The sequence below is a fragment of the Pongo pygmaeus genome, chromosome 1 (genome assembly GCF_028885625.2).
Source record: "Pongo pygmaeus isolate AG05252 chromosome 1, NHGRI_mPonPyg2-v2.0_pri, whole genome shotgun sequence".
Classification (NCBI taxonomy): Eukaryota; Metazoa; Chordata; class Mammalia; order Primates; family Hominidae; genus Pongo; species Pongo pygmaeus.
Genome location: NC_072373.2, coordinates 26,405,753 through 26,421,591, shown reverse-complemented (window position 1 = coordinate 26,421,591; position 15,839 = coordinate 26,405,753). Strand labels below are relative to the sequence as shown.

Genomic DNA, 15,839 nt, shown 5'->3' with positions numbered 1-15,839 from the left:
TGTAGTGTGGTTTGGGTGTTTCCATCATCTGTTTGTCACGTCCATTAGTATAGAAACTTCAGAGGGATCTAATGTTTTCCTAGGAGGTTTCTTTGTGGTAACCTCAATTTTTCTTTTCCAACTGATGTTGACAGTCTCTACTTACTGTCTCAATTTTTTTAACATAAAATGAAATCTTTACTCAAGCAGAAAGACTATGATGAATCTATAGTTGTTTCTCTCCAGGGAGTAAATTAGTCATAGATCCATGAATTTCTATTTAGTTAAAAGAAAAAGTTAGTGGCAGAGAGAGGGTTTACATTTGTTACAACCCAAATGTCTGTAACAAAATACCATTTCTTTGCTCAGTACATGTTCCAGAATTATGGCTGTGAGGATAATTTTAGTTCCAAAGACAGCAAAATCTCCTAATTTCTCTTGGAAATTCAAGATGTATTTTTAAGAATGCATAAGTGAAAAACTGGGATTGAAAAATTAAGATTTTTGTATACAAATGATTTGCTTCCTTGTCCAGTGCCTTACTCTCTGGAAAAACACATTTGCTTTCGTAGCTCATCAATAGTTTCATCACTGGTGTTCAGATAGCATATTCTTTTTTTTGAGATGGAGTTTTGCTCTTGTTGCCCAGGTTGGAGTACAATGGCGCGATCTCGGTTCACCGCAACCTCCGCTTCCCAGGTTCAAGCGATTCTCCTGCCTCAGCCTCCTGAGTAGCTGGGATTACATGCATGCACCACCATGCCCGGCTAATTTTTGTATTTTTTTTTTTTTTTTAGCAGAGATGGGGTTTCTCCATGTTGGTCAGGCTGCTCTTGAACTCCCAACCTCAGGTGATCCTCCAGCCCTGGCCTCCCAAAGTGCTGGGATTACAGGCGTGAGCCACCGTGCCCAGTCAGCATATTCTTTTTTTTTTCCAAAGAGGGCTGACAAATAAAATATGTTTTATTTGTTAAGGACTTAGTTGTCTTTTCTTGGAAAGGCTTAATTACAAATATTTTTTGTCTGACTCCCATAACTTTACATGTACTTCTTAGATTACTTGTCTCTATATTTTTATGATGTCATTGTCATTTTCTTTTTTTTTCGAAATTCTTTTTTTTTATTATTATTATACTTTAAGTCTTAGGTACATGTGCACAACGTGCAGGTTAGTTCCATATATATACACGTGCCATGTTGGTGTGCTGCACCCATTAACTCGTCATTTAACATTAGGTATATCTCCTAATGCTATCCTTTCCCTCTCCCCCCACCCCAAAACAGGCCCCAGTGTGTGATGGTCCCCTTCCTTTGTCCATGTGTTCTCATTGTTCAATTCCCACCTATGAGTGAAACATCCGGTGTTTGGTTTTTCGTCCTTGTGGTAGTTTGCTGAGAATGATGGTTTCTAGCTTCATCCATGTTCCTACAAAGGACATGAACTCATCATTTTTTATGGCTGCATAGTATTCCATGGTGTATATGTGCCACATTTTCTTAATCCAGTCTATCATTGTTGGACATTTGGGTTGGTTCCAAGTCTTTGCTATTGTGAATAGTGCCACAATAAACATACGTGTGCATGTGTCTTTATAGCAGCATGATTTATAATCCTTTGGGTATATACCCAGTAATGGGATTGCTGGGTCAAATGGTATTTCTAGTTCTAGATCCCTGAGGAATCGCCACACTGACTTCCGCAATGGTTGAACTAGTTTGTGGTCCCAGTGTAAAAGTGTTCCTATTTCTCCACATCCTCTCCAGCACCTGTTGTTTCCTGACTTTTTAATGATTGCCATTCTAACTGGTGTGAGATGGCATCTCATTGTGGTTTTGATTTGCATTTCTCTGATGGCCAGTGATGATGAGCATTTTTTCATGTGTCTTTTGGCTTCATAAATGTCTTCTTTTGAGAAGTGTCTGTTCATATCCTTCGCCCACTTTTTGATGGGTTTGTTTGTTTTTTTTTGTAAATTTGTTGGAGTTCATTGTAGATTCTGGATATTAGCCCTTTGTCAGATGAGTAGATTGCAAAAATTTTCTCCATTCTGTAGGTTGCCTGTTCACTCTGATGGTAGTTTCTTTTGCTGTGCAGAAGCTCTTTAGTTTAATTAGATCCCATTTGTCAATTTTGGCTTTTGTTGCCATTGCTTTTGGTATTTTAGACATGAAGTCTTTGCCCATGCCTGTGTCCTGAATGGTATTGCCTAGGTTTTCTTCTAGGGTTTTTATGGTTTTAGGTCTAACATTTAAGTCTTTAATCCATCTTGAATTAATTTTTGTATAAGGTGTAAGGAAGGGATCCAGTTTCAGCTTTCTACATATGGCTAGCCAGTTTTCCCAGCACCATTTATTAAATAGGGAATCGTTTCCCCATTTCTTGTTTTTGTCAGGTTTGTCAAAGATCAGATGGTTGTAGATATGCGGCATTATTTCTGAGGGCTCTGTTGTGTTCCATTGGTCTATATCTCTGTTTTGGTACCAGTACCATGCTGTTTTGGTTACTGTAGCCTTGTAGTATAGTTTGAAGTCAGGTAGTGTGATGCCTCCAGCTTTGTTCTTTTGGCTTAGGATTGACTTGGCAATGTGGACTTGGCAATGTGGGCTCTTTTTTGGTTCCATATGAACTTTAAAGTAGTTTTTTCCAATGCTGTGAAGAAAGTCATTGTTAGCTTGATGGGGATGGCATTGAATCTATAAATTACCTTGGGCCAAAATCAATATATAAGCCAGGCACAGTGGCTCACACCTGTAATCCCAGCACTTTGGGAGGCTGGGCGAGGGCGTCACTTGAGCCCAGGAGTTTAAGACCAGCCTAGGCAGCATAGGGAGACCCCACATCTACAAATAAAAAATCTAAAAAATTAACTGGGTGTCGTGGTGCATGCCTGTGGTCCCAACTACTCAGGAGGCTGAAGTGGGAGGATTACTTGAGCCCAGGAAATTGAGACTGTAGTGAGCTGGCCCACTGCACTCCAGCCTGGGTGACAGAGCAAGACCTTGTCTCAAAAAAAAGAATTTAAATTTAAAAATTTTTAAATAAAATTAATTTATAGTTGTAGTGATGGTTGCATAACTCATGAAAGTACTAAAAACATGGAATTGTACACTTTAATTGGGTGAATTATATGGCATATGAATTATATCTCAATAAAACTCATTGAAAAATCAATATGTAATTGTATTTGAAAATACAGGTTTTGGGGATTTTTGGTCTTTTGTAGATTCACCAGAAAAACTAAGTGTGCTTCATGGCTTCTTCAGATGTGAACGTGTTCACTGAAAGCCCAGTCTGTGTAAAGCTGCTGAGCCCTCACCAGCTCACTGGAGTGGCCCTGCGCTCCATCCCTCTATGCACACTTGGATAGCCCTGGCCAGCTGAGCGCTGCAGGTCGGGAGGCTGCTGTCTCCTACAGCCACACACTTCTGCTCCCAGCATTTGAAAAGCTGCTTACCAAACCCATGCATGCCAGTTGGCTTGTTTTGGTAATTATGTTATCTGATTAATTTTTTTAGTTCACTTATATATAGATGCTAGAAGAAAAAGTTGTTTTCATGAAAAGAAAATTGTAGCCTTAGGAAAAAATGGTTAATTGCTACAAAAAAATTTTACTGTTGAATTAGGCATGGAAGAGAAAATTGTAAAAGATCTGGGAAAAAATCATCAAAATTTAGATGTGTATTGTAGTCAGTATATCCAGGATACTCACAAGTATCCAAAGTCCTCAAAAACTCAGTCATAGACAATGCAGCAGGTCTATGGTTTATGTAAGAACAGATTGACATTTATGTTTATGTTACTATTAGATATTTAAGGAATGTATGTAGAACTTCAAAAAATGTTTCTCTTTAATTAACCTTTCTGATTAACCAACAAACTAATGGTTCCTGCAGCATTGAACAGAGAGCCTATATTGTAGGATATAGAGGCACAAAGAGAAACTTACAAAGTTTAGTAAAATGTTGAAAGAGTTTAGGATTGACAAATAGGAATGGGCTGATGTAACAGCGTGTGTGTGTGTGTGTATAAGAGAAAGAGAAACAAAATAAAATTTACCTATATTAGTATTTATGTCCCTAGCTTCTTGCTTTTTAAATTCATTGTCTACTGATTTCAAAGCTGTTAAGTATGAGAAAAGTAATCAAAGATCACCATTCATTAATCCAACATGCACTGATCTGACATCCACAAAGGACCATACATTATACTAGTTATGGAGATATGAATACAAATAAGATATGGTTCCTTTTTATGTATCTAATGTCTTTTTTTAAGATTTTTTTAAAAATGAATTATCTTTACTGTACATATATAAAAAGAATGCATTTTTGGTATCCTTTATAATGCTGTAAATATTCAGGCTCACCTTTTTTCTTAAAGCAACAAGTTCTTGGCTGGGCACAGTGGCTCAGGCCTGTAATCCCAGCACTTTGGGAGGCCCAGGTGGGTGGGAGGTCAGGAGTTCGAGGCCAGCCTGGCCAACATGGTGAAACCCCATCTCTACTAAAAATGCGAAAATTAGCTGGGCTTGGTGGCATGCGCCTGTAGTCCCAACTACCCAGGTGGCTGAGGCAGGAGGATTGCTGGAACCCAAGAGGCAGAGGCTGCAGTGAGCCGAGATCGTACCACTGCACTCCAGCCTGGGCAACAGAGCAAGACTCTGTCTCAGAACAACAACAACAACAACAAAAACGACTTCTCTTATGCTGTTCTTAGTGGAAACTCAGACTTAAGTTCCACATCTGCCAAAAGAAAAGACAATTATTTTCTGTATAAGAGATTAATACTTTTTGCCCTATGGGCTTTTCTTCCTTGGTTTTACAGACAAATACTCACAGGACAGAGAGCAGCAAATTAGGTATCAAGAGACTTGAGTTCTCACTACAGCTCCACTATTAAGATGCTGAGAGACCAAAGGCAAACTGAAGCCCATCTCTAAAAATGAGGCTGCAGTGGAATTGGAATATATATTCCCTAAAATTCTTTTCGGTGCTTGCAACTTCTGAGATTGTTCCATCTCCTTGGTTTTAATATTTTAATGGGCTTAGAATCCATAATGAGGGCATGTAAATAAAGCTTGAAATTTAGAACACATGCATCTTTTGTATCAACAGTTTAATACAAAGTGCATTCTAGAATGTTAGCTCTGTGTAGTTGGGAACCCTGTTTGTCTTGTTCATGGGTATACTAGGAATTAGATAAATGTTTCTTTTTAAGAGTGGGTACATGTATCTGAGTGAGAAATGTAAATGGAGAGAGAAAATAGGAAAGAGAACTTTAGATCTTCAAGAAATTCCAAGGTAGGGTTCCAACTGTTGGAAGAGTAATAGCTTAAAGTAGAAAGTTTGGAGGACAGGTTTTTATATTTTGTTTTGTTTCTCCAAGTATGGTACAGTCTGGTGAAAGAGTATGTAGCTAGGCAATTCAATTATTCAGTCAGCAAGTATTTATATATCCTCAATAAATTAGTGTAGTGGTTCCTAAACTTTGGGTCATGCAACCCCTTTACAGTTTCAAAAATTGTTGAGAACCTTCAAAGAGCTTTTGTTTATGTGTTTAGCTGATATGTACCATATCGGAATCAGAACTGACAAATATTAAATTATGAAACTCGTTAAAAATTATAAGCCCATTACATGTTAACATAAATAACACATTTTGTGAGTAATAATTACATTTTTCAAAACAAAAAAGTTTAGCAAGATAAGTATCATTGTTTTACATTTTTGCAAATCTCTTTGACATGTGGCTTACTAAAAGAGAGCAGAATTCTCGTATTTGTTCTGTAATCTATGGCAATATGCCATTTGGTTGAAATATATGAAGCATATGAAGAAAATCTGGCTTTACACAGATCTATAGTTGGAAAAGGGAGGTCTCACAAATCCCATGAAAGGGTCTCAGGAACTCCCAGGTGTCTTTAGACCACACTGTGGTAACCAGTGTACTTTTGTTTGTTCAACAAATATTTATTAAATGCTTTCCAGTAAATAGGAAAAAAACAATCTGATAGGAATACAAAGTTTGGAGATTGAGACTTCGTTTGGAGTTTCTTTAGCAAGCTTATCGTATATCTGGGAGGCAAGGTACAAAGGATGAGTGGGAATAATAAAACAGTATGGGAAAGAGCTGATTGGAAATACAAGCCCATATCTGTTGAAGTAGATTGTGAAGTTAGATATTAAGAAATTGAAAAATGGAGAAGCAGCTGGTATCTTGAAGAGGGAATAGAATACCTAAAAGAAGGTATTAACATCCTATTTTTTAAGTGTTAGGATCTTTGCTACATAAGGGAGCAGCTTAGATTGGAGACTTAGGGATGTGGATTCCTGTTATGAGAAAGAAGACTGAAGCTGGTAGCTGTAGATCTCAGAGAAGAATATTGTGCAGTGTGAGTATGATTACATCAGGAGAGGGTGATACAGAGTCTGGGAAGGTTCTGCTTCCTCACTAGCCACTGGAGCTGTCTCTACTAGTATGTAAAGTAGCCAGCATTCATTGTTTAAAATCTCTCAAATAGATTGCCTTTTTTAACGCTTCCAGGATTCTTTACAGTAGAGATAACAAGTAAAATGTTCAATACATATGTAAAGCCTTTGTTTATGTTATGATGCTTTGTTTTTGATCATTTTTCCTTTGCTTTTTTTTTTCAGACCATCCAGACCTTTCAAGTTGCCAAAAAGGTAAAATAATCTGGGTCATCTTATTAAATAATAAACTTACCTGCATGCTTTTTCCAGTCTAGTATTTTCTCCATATTTTGCTGTTCTTTTCACTTTCCTCATTCATATTTTTATGAAAGAAAAAGAAATGTCCCATGAGTTGGCTGCTTGAGGAATTCCATATCTCCAAAAATGGTTTTAATCTTAAGATAGATTTCTAACCCTATTAAATTCTATTTGTGTCTAGGGCTAGGGGCAGTGGCTCATGCTTGTAATCCCAGCACTTTGGGAAGCCAAGGTGGGTAGATCACCTGAGGTCGGGAGTTCGGGACCAGCCTGGCCAACATGGCAAAACCCCATCTCTACCAAAAATACAAAAATTAGCCAGGCGTGGAGGCACATGCCTTTAGTTCCAGCTACTCAGGAGGCTGAGGCAGGAGAATCGCTTGAACCTGGGAGGTGGCAGTTGCAGTGAGCCAAGATTGTGCCACTGTACTCCAGCCTGGGGGACAGAGTAAGACTCCATCTCAAAAAAAAAAATAAAAAATTATATTTGTGCATAAACATTTATATTTGTGTATTTATTTTGCATTCCTTCCTGCAATGGATTGGCTTACTTAGTGACAAAAGAGATACTGTTCTGCCAACTACCATGACTTGAATTCATGGCAATTTATTTCAGAGGGGTTGTCTTTCTTTTTAAAAATCTTGCTACCAATGGAAATATTCTTTTATGTGGAAATGTCTAAGGCTTATCTTTCAATAGAGAAAATTTTAACTAGATAAGAGTTCCTAAAAAAAGCATTTTCTCATCAGATGTTCTTACACATTGTAATTCCAGATACAATGTCATTACACTTAAGAAATTCTAAGTGATCTTTGAAATTCAGTTGCCAAAGAAGCTCAAATGCTGATAACACTGAAGCCTGCCTCAAGGGAGTTATCCTGTCTTTGAAGTGAAATTACTACATAAATATTAATTAGTAAACTCTTCTTCTATTTAAAAAAAATATATTTTTAAAATTGTGGTAAAATATACATAATAGGCCAGGCGCAGTGGCTCACGCCTATAATCCCAGCACTTTGGGAGGATGAGGCAGGCAGATCACTTGAGGTCAGGAGTTTAAGACCAGCCAAGGCAACATGGGGACACCTGTGTCTACAAAACAATACAAAAAGTTAGCCAAGCATTGTGGTTTGCACCTGTAGTCCCAGCTACTCGGAAGGCTGTGGTCGGAGGACCTCTTGAGCTTAGGAAGCAGTTTGTACTTAGCTGAAATACACCACTACACTCAAGCCTGGGTGACAGAGCCAGACTCTGTCTCAAAAAAAATAAATAAAAAATAAAAAAAAATATATATATATATGTATAGAGAGAGAGAGAGCATACTCATATATGTTATATATAGCATAGGTTTATATGTTATATATAACAGGTTTATGTGATAGATATTTATAACATGTTGACATACTTTAAATGTTATAACATGTTTATATATTATGTACGTTGTATATATAACATGTTTATATTTGTTGTATATGTAACATATATGTTGCCTTTTAACCATTTTTAAGAGTACAGTTCATTGGCATTATATACATTCACATTGTTGTATAACCATTACCACCATCCATTTCCAAAACTTTTTTTCTGTTGTAAAACTGAAATTTTGTACCCATTATGCATTAACTCCCCATTTTCTCCTACCCCCAGGCCCTAGCAACCATCATTCTGCTTTCTGTCTCTATGGGTTTGACTGCTCTAAGTACCTCGTATGAGTCAAATCCTACAGTATTTGTCCTTTTGGGACTGGCTTATTTCACTTAGTGTAATGTCTTCCAGGTTCATTCATATTTGTAGCATGTATTAGAATCTCCTTTTTGTAAGGCTGAATAATATTCCATTGTATGTGTATACTACATTTTGTTTATCCAATTCCCTTTTCATTTTTGCAAAAAAACGAGAGAAAGAAAAAATAAGGGAAAGAGGTATGGAAGTAAATATGGCATATTAAGAAAACAAATTTCTACTTTTCTATAAATAGGGCTTTTGCAAATGACTAAAAATTTTACTTTGAAAAGATTCATTTCTTTCTCTGTTAATAAATTGGTATTATTAAAACAAAGTTCTAATTTCTTTTAAGTATATGTGCATATAAATATAACTTCTTCAACAAAGCCTTTCCTGATTCCCCTTTCCCACCTTGGCTGGAACTTATTGCTTCCCTTATTGAATTCACAAAACATTTCATCTGTACCCCTCTAAAAAACACATATTTTTGGCCAGGCACAGTGGCTCACGCCTATAATCCCAGCACTTTGGGAGGCCGAGGCGGGCAGATCATGAGGTCAGGAGTTCGAGACCAGCTTGGCCAACATGGTGAAACCCTGTCTCTACTAAAAATACAAACATTAGCTGGGCATGGTGGCGGGTGCCTGGAATCCCAGCTACTCAGGAGGCTGAGGCGGGAGAATTGCTTGAACCTGGGAGGTGGAGGTTGCAGTGAGCCAAGATTGTGCCACTGCACTCCAGCCTGGGTGACAGAGCAAGACTCCGTCTCGGGGGGGAAAGAAAAAAACAAAAAGCACACACATATTTTTTTTTAACCTGTCTTGTAGACATTTGTGTGCCTGTCTTATTTTCTGTATTAGGCTGTAAATTCCCTGAGGGCAAGATCCAAGTCTGCCATTTTTGTATTCCCAGAATGCCTTGCATCCTTATTGTTTAATGCTAATTATTGGATGAATTTGTTACTTCACAAGATAAAGAGTTGTATATTCTTTTTTTTTTAATTTTCTCAAACTTCAATCACTCTTCTCACTAAGTTGACAGTTGATGCCACTGGAAAAGTTATGACTTAACATTTTGAAATGTCTATCTTTAAGGGACAAGAGGAATAAGAAAGAGTTATTGAGAGAAACAGAAATGAATAAACCAACGGGGAAAGGATTTTTAGGAAGAAAGAGGTAGCTAACAGTGTTAAATTCCGCTCAGGTCAAGGAAGGTAAAAACCAAGAATAGTTAGTTGACTTGGGCAGTTCAGAAAAGGTCATGAGAGCAAAAGCCAGGCTATAAGGGGTTAAAGATCCGGTGGTTGGTGAGGAAAAGGAGGCCTCTGGTGTGGGCACTGAATTATACCATCTGAAACACGGCTTTCTGCTCAGAGGGAAGAGAAAAAAGAATAGTGTTTTGAGAAAGGCAGCAAAGAGCAAGGGGAAAAAGATCTTTGTAAGCTAAGAGGAAAATTTATTATGGGGGAATGTTATTGTAATATAAATGACCCACTTAAAATTGGCCCCCATTTTAATGTCACTTGAGCATAAGCTGGCTCTATAAGATACTTCATTTATTTGTTTTAACAGTTATTTCTGATCTGTTTCCAGAGTAAACCCAATAATAAGGTGACTGAAAATCTCTGATTATGTTTGAGGGACTTCCACTGAGTACCAGTGAAAACTCCAGCGTGGCAGTAACACCCTGGACCAGAATGCCAGGCAGCATGCCTGCTAACTCAGATCCATGGTTCATCCATGAACGCATTTCATTACCTCTGCTACTTCTGTTCCTTCTTCTGTAAAAGGAGAATGAGCCCTTCAGATCTGTCTCCTATTTGAGACTTAACCTATTGAGAAGATGATGTGAACTTTTATACAGCAGTACCCTGTGAAGAGCTGTGGGCCCTAACCTCAGCAGCTAGTACAGTAGCAGGGCCTCCAGGAAGAGGGTCTTTCACTGGAAAATGACTACCTGCTGTAAGCCAGGTGTTACAGAGGTGGGCCACATTTACAGTTATATTGTGGTGTCTAAAGATTTTCAATATTAGAGCAGGTGGATGAAAGACAAGTATTATTTGATATGCAGAAGAATACATGATAGTTAAAAGAATAGTTCCTTTGAAAATTCTTCTACTCTACATGCGGTTCACTTTTCAAAGAGAATAATGCACAGGATATGGATATGGATATATAGCATCATCAAATATATATATTTGTGAGATTTATAGACCATTTTTAATTTCCTTCTCCAATTTTCCTACTTTATTAGATTTTTATCTTCGTATGACAACCATTGTCTGGATTTCATATTGCGCATGCAACTCTGTTTCCCATGTGGTACCCACAGCTATACTATATCTTTGCATAGATAGCAAGAGGAGGAGAATTAGCCTCAGCAATTTTGTGGTGTTGAGGAGAAATACTTGAGTAAAATTTACTCAAAATGATTGGGCTTTCCCCCATGGTGTTTTATATACTTGGGATGGTGATCCCATTACTTATATGTGAACAGTTATCTCCAGGAAAGGTTAGTGTGAGAAGCATCGACTGTGTAAGGAAGTGGAATTGTAATATAGTGAGGTTAAATGTGTTTGGAAGAAATGTGCTGAAATCACTAATGCCATAAAGTTTCCATATGTAGTGAGTGCACGTATATGGTGTGTAGCAGTGCTGTAAAATCAAAACCAAATGTTTTCAAAGGGAAGAAAAGCAATTATTGAATGGGGCTTTTAAGATTGCTATACATGTGTGTGCAGATTTTCAAGAACACAAAATTAAAAGTCATTATATGGGTAAATTAAACCACAGTATGAATACTAAGCAATTTGGGGCCTACTGCCCTCTATTGATAACATGTTAGTAGGTAAAAATGCATAACTTCTGATTCATTTGAGAGAAAATGAATCCATTTAAAATAAAGTGTAATGAATAATTGTATAAGCCTGGGGCCATTTTCATTTCATAGGGCTGATATTTTAATGGTCTAAAATGTAAAGGACTCTTTTTAAGTCTGAAGCAATGAAAGTAGTCTCAAATGTGCTATTGAGACAGAGGACTTTATTGCTTCAAAACTAGTTACTTTCGTCTTAGTTTGCATTTGGTGGAGGAGGAAATAAAGTAAGGAGAATATTTTTGCACAGGGTGTGTCCTAGAAGTGTGAAAGCTTCTAGCCACTTGGTGTTTACATTTGAACAACCACAATCAGCTTATTGTCACTTAAATGTTTTTATTATATTCAGAATTATTCTAAAAGGTTATTCTGTCTTATCTAGCATCATTTTTCCTGAATGAGTTTTTAAATCCAAAATTTGCAGTCTAGTGAATAATGTTCAAACTTAGAACCCATATGATTTTGCATAGAGAAATTAACTATAAGTAGGGCTAGGAATTTTTAATTGTAAGTTTTGGGAAGCAGACATTTGTGGCAAGTTTAGTTATTCCTAATGTTTCTAGTTACTCTTGTGTCTGAAGAAAGAAATGACAGCCCAGAGATTAAAAGCCCTGACACTAGAAGCAGACTATCTAGGTTCCTAGTTTTGTGACGTTGAATAAGTTCTATAACTTGTCTATGCTGCAGTTTCGTCTCCAAGGGTTGTTGTGAGAATTGAACGATATAATAATTTATGTAAAGCACAAGAGCAACTGGTATTCTGAATAAGGACGAGCTTGTATTTATTTATTTATTTTTATAAGATTTCTCTTTCTCTTTCTTTTTCTTTCTTTCTTCCTCTCTTCTCTTTCTTTCTTTTTCCTTCCTTCCTTTATTGCTTTATTTCTTTCTCTTTTTTTTTTTTTTTTTTTTGACAGCGTGTTGCTCACCCAGGCTGGAGTGCAGTGATGTGATCTCTGCTCACTGCAACCTCCGCCTCCTGGGTTCAAGTAATTCTCCTGCCTCAGCCTCCCAAGTAGCTGGAACTACAGGCGTGTGCCACCATGCCCAGTTAATTTTTGTATTTTTGTAGAGACAGAGTTTCACCATGTTGGCCAGGCTGGTCTCAAACTCCTGACCTCAGGTGATCTGACTGCCTCAGCCTCCCAAAGTGTTGGGATTACAGGCGTGAGCCACTGTGTCTGGCCTTTTAAGATTACTTTAAAAGAGCAGCAGTGAAAAGTGCCTGTGCACATGCTCCCTTAAAGCATAATTATGCTATATTTTAATATCCTTACTAGAATTATAATTTAAAGCAAATATCCCCACAAAGCCAGATCAATAAAGTTAAGACATCAGATTATAAAAATTGGCAGTCTATTATTAGAGACATATAGTAGCTTTTTTTCAGACTGACATTTAGAGCCACCAGAATTATTTGTAACTACTAGCATGATTTTGAAGAAATAACTCAAAAATATATGAGTAAGAATCCTATTTCAAATGAGCCAGAAATAGCCATTGCAGCAGCCAAATGAGCTAACATTACTGAGAATTTGAGAGTAGTGGTCCACAAGTTAAATATTTTGTCTTGCTTTTCTTCTAATAAAGATTCAAGAAGCCAGAAGTTTGCAGGATGCATTTTGAATTTTAGAAAACGTTCAGTTTAGTCAGCTTCTGTTGGGTACTCAGCTCATATCAAGACTTGAAAGTGCCAAAATAATAATGTGTGATCCAGGACCTCATGGAAGGGATACAGAAACAGATCTTTCAATTTGAGGTAACAAATGAGGGTGTGGGAAGCGCATCTGGAAGAAAGGGCCCAGTGGTAGGATTTGGTAATAGAGACAGTTCTCTACATGTGGGAAGAGACTAAAACCAGATTGTAGTAGCTGGAGAGTACAAGCATCAGATGTTTGTTCATTTAGTCAATAGATAGTTATTGATCACCTTCTACTGATAGTACACTAAATGAATCAGACAAGAATTTCTGCCCTCATGGAACTCACATATCTAGTGGATATGCTCACTGTAGTTTTAGCTAGAAGGAAAGTTACAGGTTTGTGGGAAGTGTTTAGTTTCATTTTTTTGTTTTTGTTTTTGTTTTTTCTTGAGACAGAATCTAGCTCTGTCGCCCAGGCTAGAGTGCAGTGGCATGATCTCAGCTCACTGCAACCTCCGCCTCCCGGGTTCAAGTGATTCTCCTGCCTCAGCCTCCCGAGTAGCTAGGACTACAGGCATGTGCCACCATGCCCAGCTAATTTTTTGTATTTTTAGTAGAGACAGGGTTTCACCTGTCTTGAAGTGATCCTGAAGTCAGGATGGTCTTGAACTCCTGACTTTGTGATCCACCCGCCTCAGCCTCCCAAAGTGCTGAGATTACAGGTGTAAGCCACCATGCCCGGCCCTTAGTTTGGTTATTTTTAAGATTTGCACTATATGAACCTGTTTATAGACTCTCACTGTTTAAGAACTGTGAGAGTAAAGGTGTGGAGAAAGGGAATAACTACAGAAACAAAAGTTCTGAAAGACACTGATTGGAGTATGGATCCTCTGTTAAAATTTATTTTCTTTCCACTAATGAAGTGTGTATTTTATATCTCTTTTACAGGCATAGATGTAGATATAAAATGTTACTTGTCATATATGAACATTATTCTGACTCTCAATAGCCTGTGGCATAAAGTGCTACTTGATCACAAAAATGAGGGGACAATGATCTTGTAACTTTCTACTACAATTACATACAAATACTTATATTCCCATTAGATACTGTATTGATAAATACCTGTATGTGGTCTACAATATGAGGATTTAATAAATTGCTCTCTTAGGTGCCAAAAATATTTCTGCGAAGGGCCTTCTTTGTGCCCTCTTTGTGTTTCTGTAGTTATGCAGCCCTGATAGCCGACACTTCTTTGTGTTTCTGTAGTTATGCAGCCCTGATAGCCGACACTTCTTTGTGTTTCTGTAGTTATGCAGCCCTGATAGCCGACACTTCTTTGTGTTTTGTAGTTATGCAGCCCTGATAGCCGACACTTCTTTGTGTTTTGTAGTTATGCAGCCCTGATAGCCGACACTTCTTTGTGTTTTGTAGTTATGCAGCCCTGATAGCCGACACTTCTTTGTGTTTTGTAGTTATGCAGCCCTGATAGCCGACACTTCTTTGTGTTTTGTAGTTATGCAGCCCTGATAGCCGACACTTCTTTGTGTTTTGTAGTTATGCAGCCCTGATAGCCGACACTTCTTTGTGTTTTGTAGTTATGCAGCCCTGATAGCCGACACTTCTTTGTGTTTTGTAGTTATGCAGCCCTGATAGCCGACACTTCTTTGTGTTTTGTAGTTATGTAGCCCTGAAAGCCGACACTTCTTTGTGTTTTGTAGTTATGCAGCCCTGATAGCCGACTGGCCGGTGGTGGTCTTGGGCATGTGCACCATGTTCATCGTGGTCTGTGCCTTGGTTGGAGTATTAGTGCCAGAGCTTCCTGACTTCTCTGATCCATTGCTGGTAAGTAACATTTATGTTTTCTTTAGCCTAAAATCATCTCCAAATATTGTGTATTTTAATACATGTTGCATTATGTTATTTAGTAACCCATTTCTTTAAAAACCTTCTCAAGCAACAATTCTCTTTCTGAAAAGTAAAGACATGACTTTATCTGTATTATCAGGTTCTTAAAAGGTCAAAGAACTTGTTTACCCTAAAAAATCTGGAAGGTTTGCTTCTTGGTCCCCATGTTTAAGCTAAAAAGCAATAAATTGGAGAATCTGCCTTCTATAAAATTATTCTCATAAAGTCTTTAACACTGTCTCTGTTTTCTCACAAAGAAGTTAAAGGAATTTCAGTATTACTAACAGATAGCAGAGTCTGTTCTTAAGTAAATGTTTCTCTGGAGTGGAATAATGAGGAAAATATGATCAGGATAATGAAACACTGTAAAAATAGTGACAATGCATAACATGATTTAATTTGATCATAATTTTTATAAGATAAAAGTAAGTATTTACTAAATGCTTAGGCATGAGTTGGAAAGATAAACTTTCCTTAGACATGTAACATATCAAAGAATCAAACTGTTTTGTCACAGCAAATAGGTGACGATTATCATGTCAAGGCATCTTGTTTTAATGCAGTCACCTCTGGAGTAGCTGTGAGGAACAGCTATATTTTCTGTTGAAAGCTATATATCACTTTGACATTGCTTTCCCAAGCTTTTATTGTAACTATACTTAGCCTGAAATGAAATACACTAATGAGCACTTGTAATTTTGCCTTAGGGTTTTGAACCAAGAGGAACAGCAATAGGCCAGAGACTGGTCACATGGAATAATATGGTGAAAAATACAGGATACAAAGCAACGTTAGCAAATTATCCATTTAAATATGCAGATGAACAAGCCAAAAGGTAATCAATTATTTATTTTTATATAACTTCAGGACAAAACATTGCTTAATGAATTCCTCTTCAAATACTGCCTAAATAAAAAATTTAAATGTAAAATGTGTGGCTCAAAATCTTTGCCACTGAATTTGTTTAACTTGTCATTGTGT

The 15,839-nt window shown here is 37.4% G+C and overlaps 1 protein-coding gene across 9 annotated transcripts in view; it reads left to right on the top strand.

Moving 5' to 3' along the window:
* The window catches only part of DISP1 (dispatched RND transporter family member 1), a 200,243-nt gene that overhangs the window by 164,043 nt on the left and 20,361 nt on the right, over window positions 1-15,839 (top strand). For all 9 annotated transcript variants that reach the window (XM_054497542.2, XM_063671788.1, XM_054497533.2 and 6 more), the window contains 3 exons: window positions 6,634-6,663; window positions 14,672-14,795; window positions 15,566-15,693. In XM_054497542.2, the coding sequence (XP_054353517.1) occupies window positions 6,634-6,663; window positions 14,672-14,795; window positions 15,566-15,693 (282 nt within the window). The remainder of the gene's footprint in view (window positions 1-6,633; window positions 6,664-14,671; window positions 14,796-15,565; window positions 15,694-15,839) is intronic.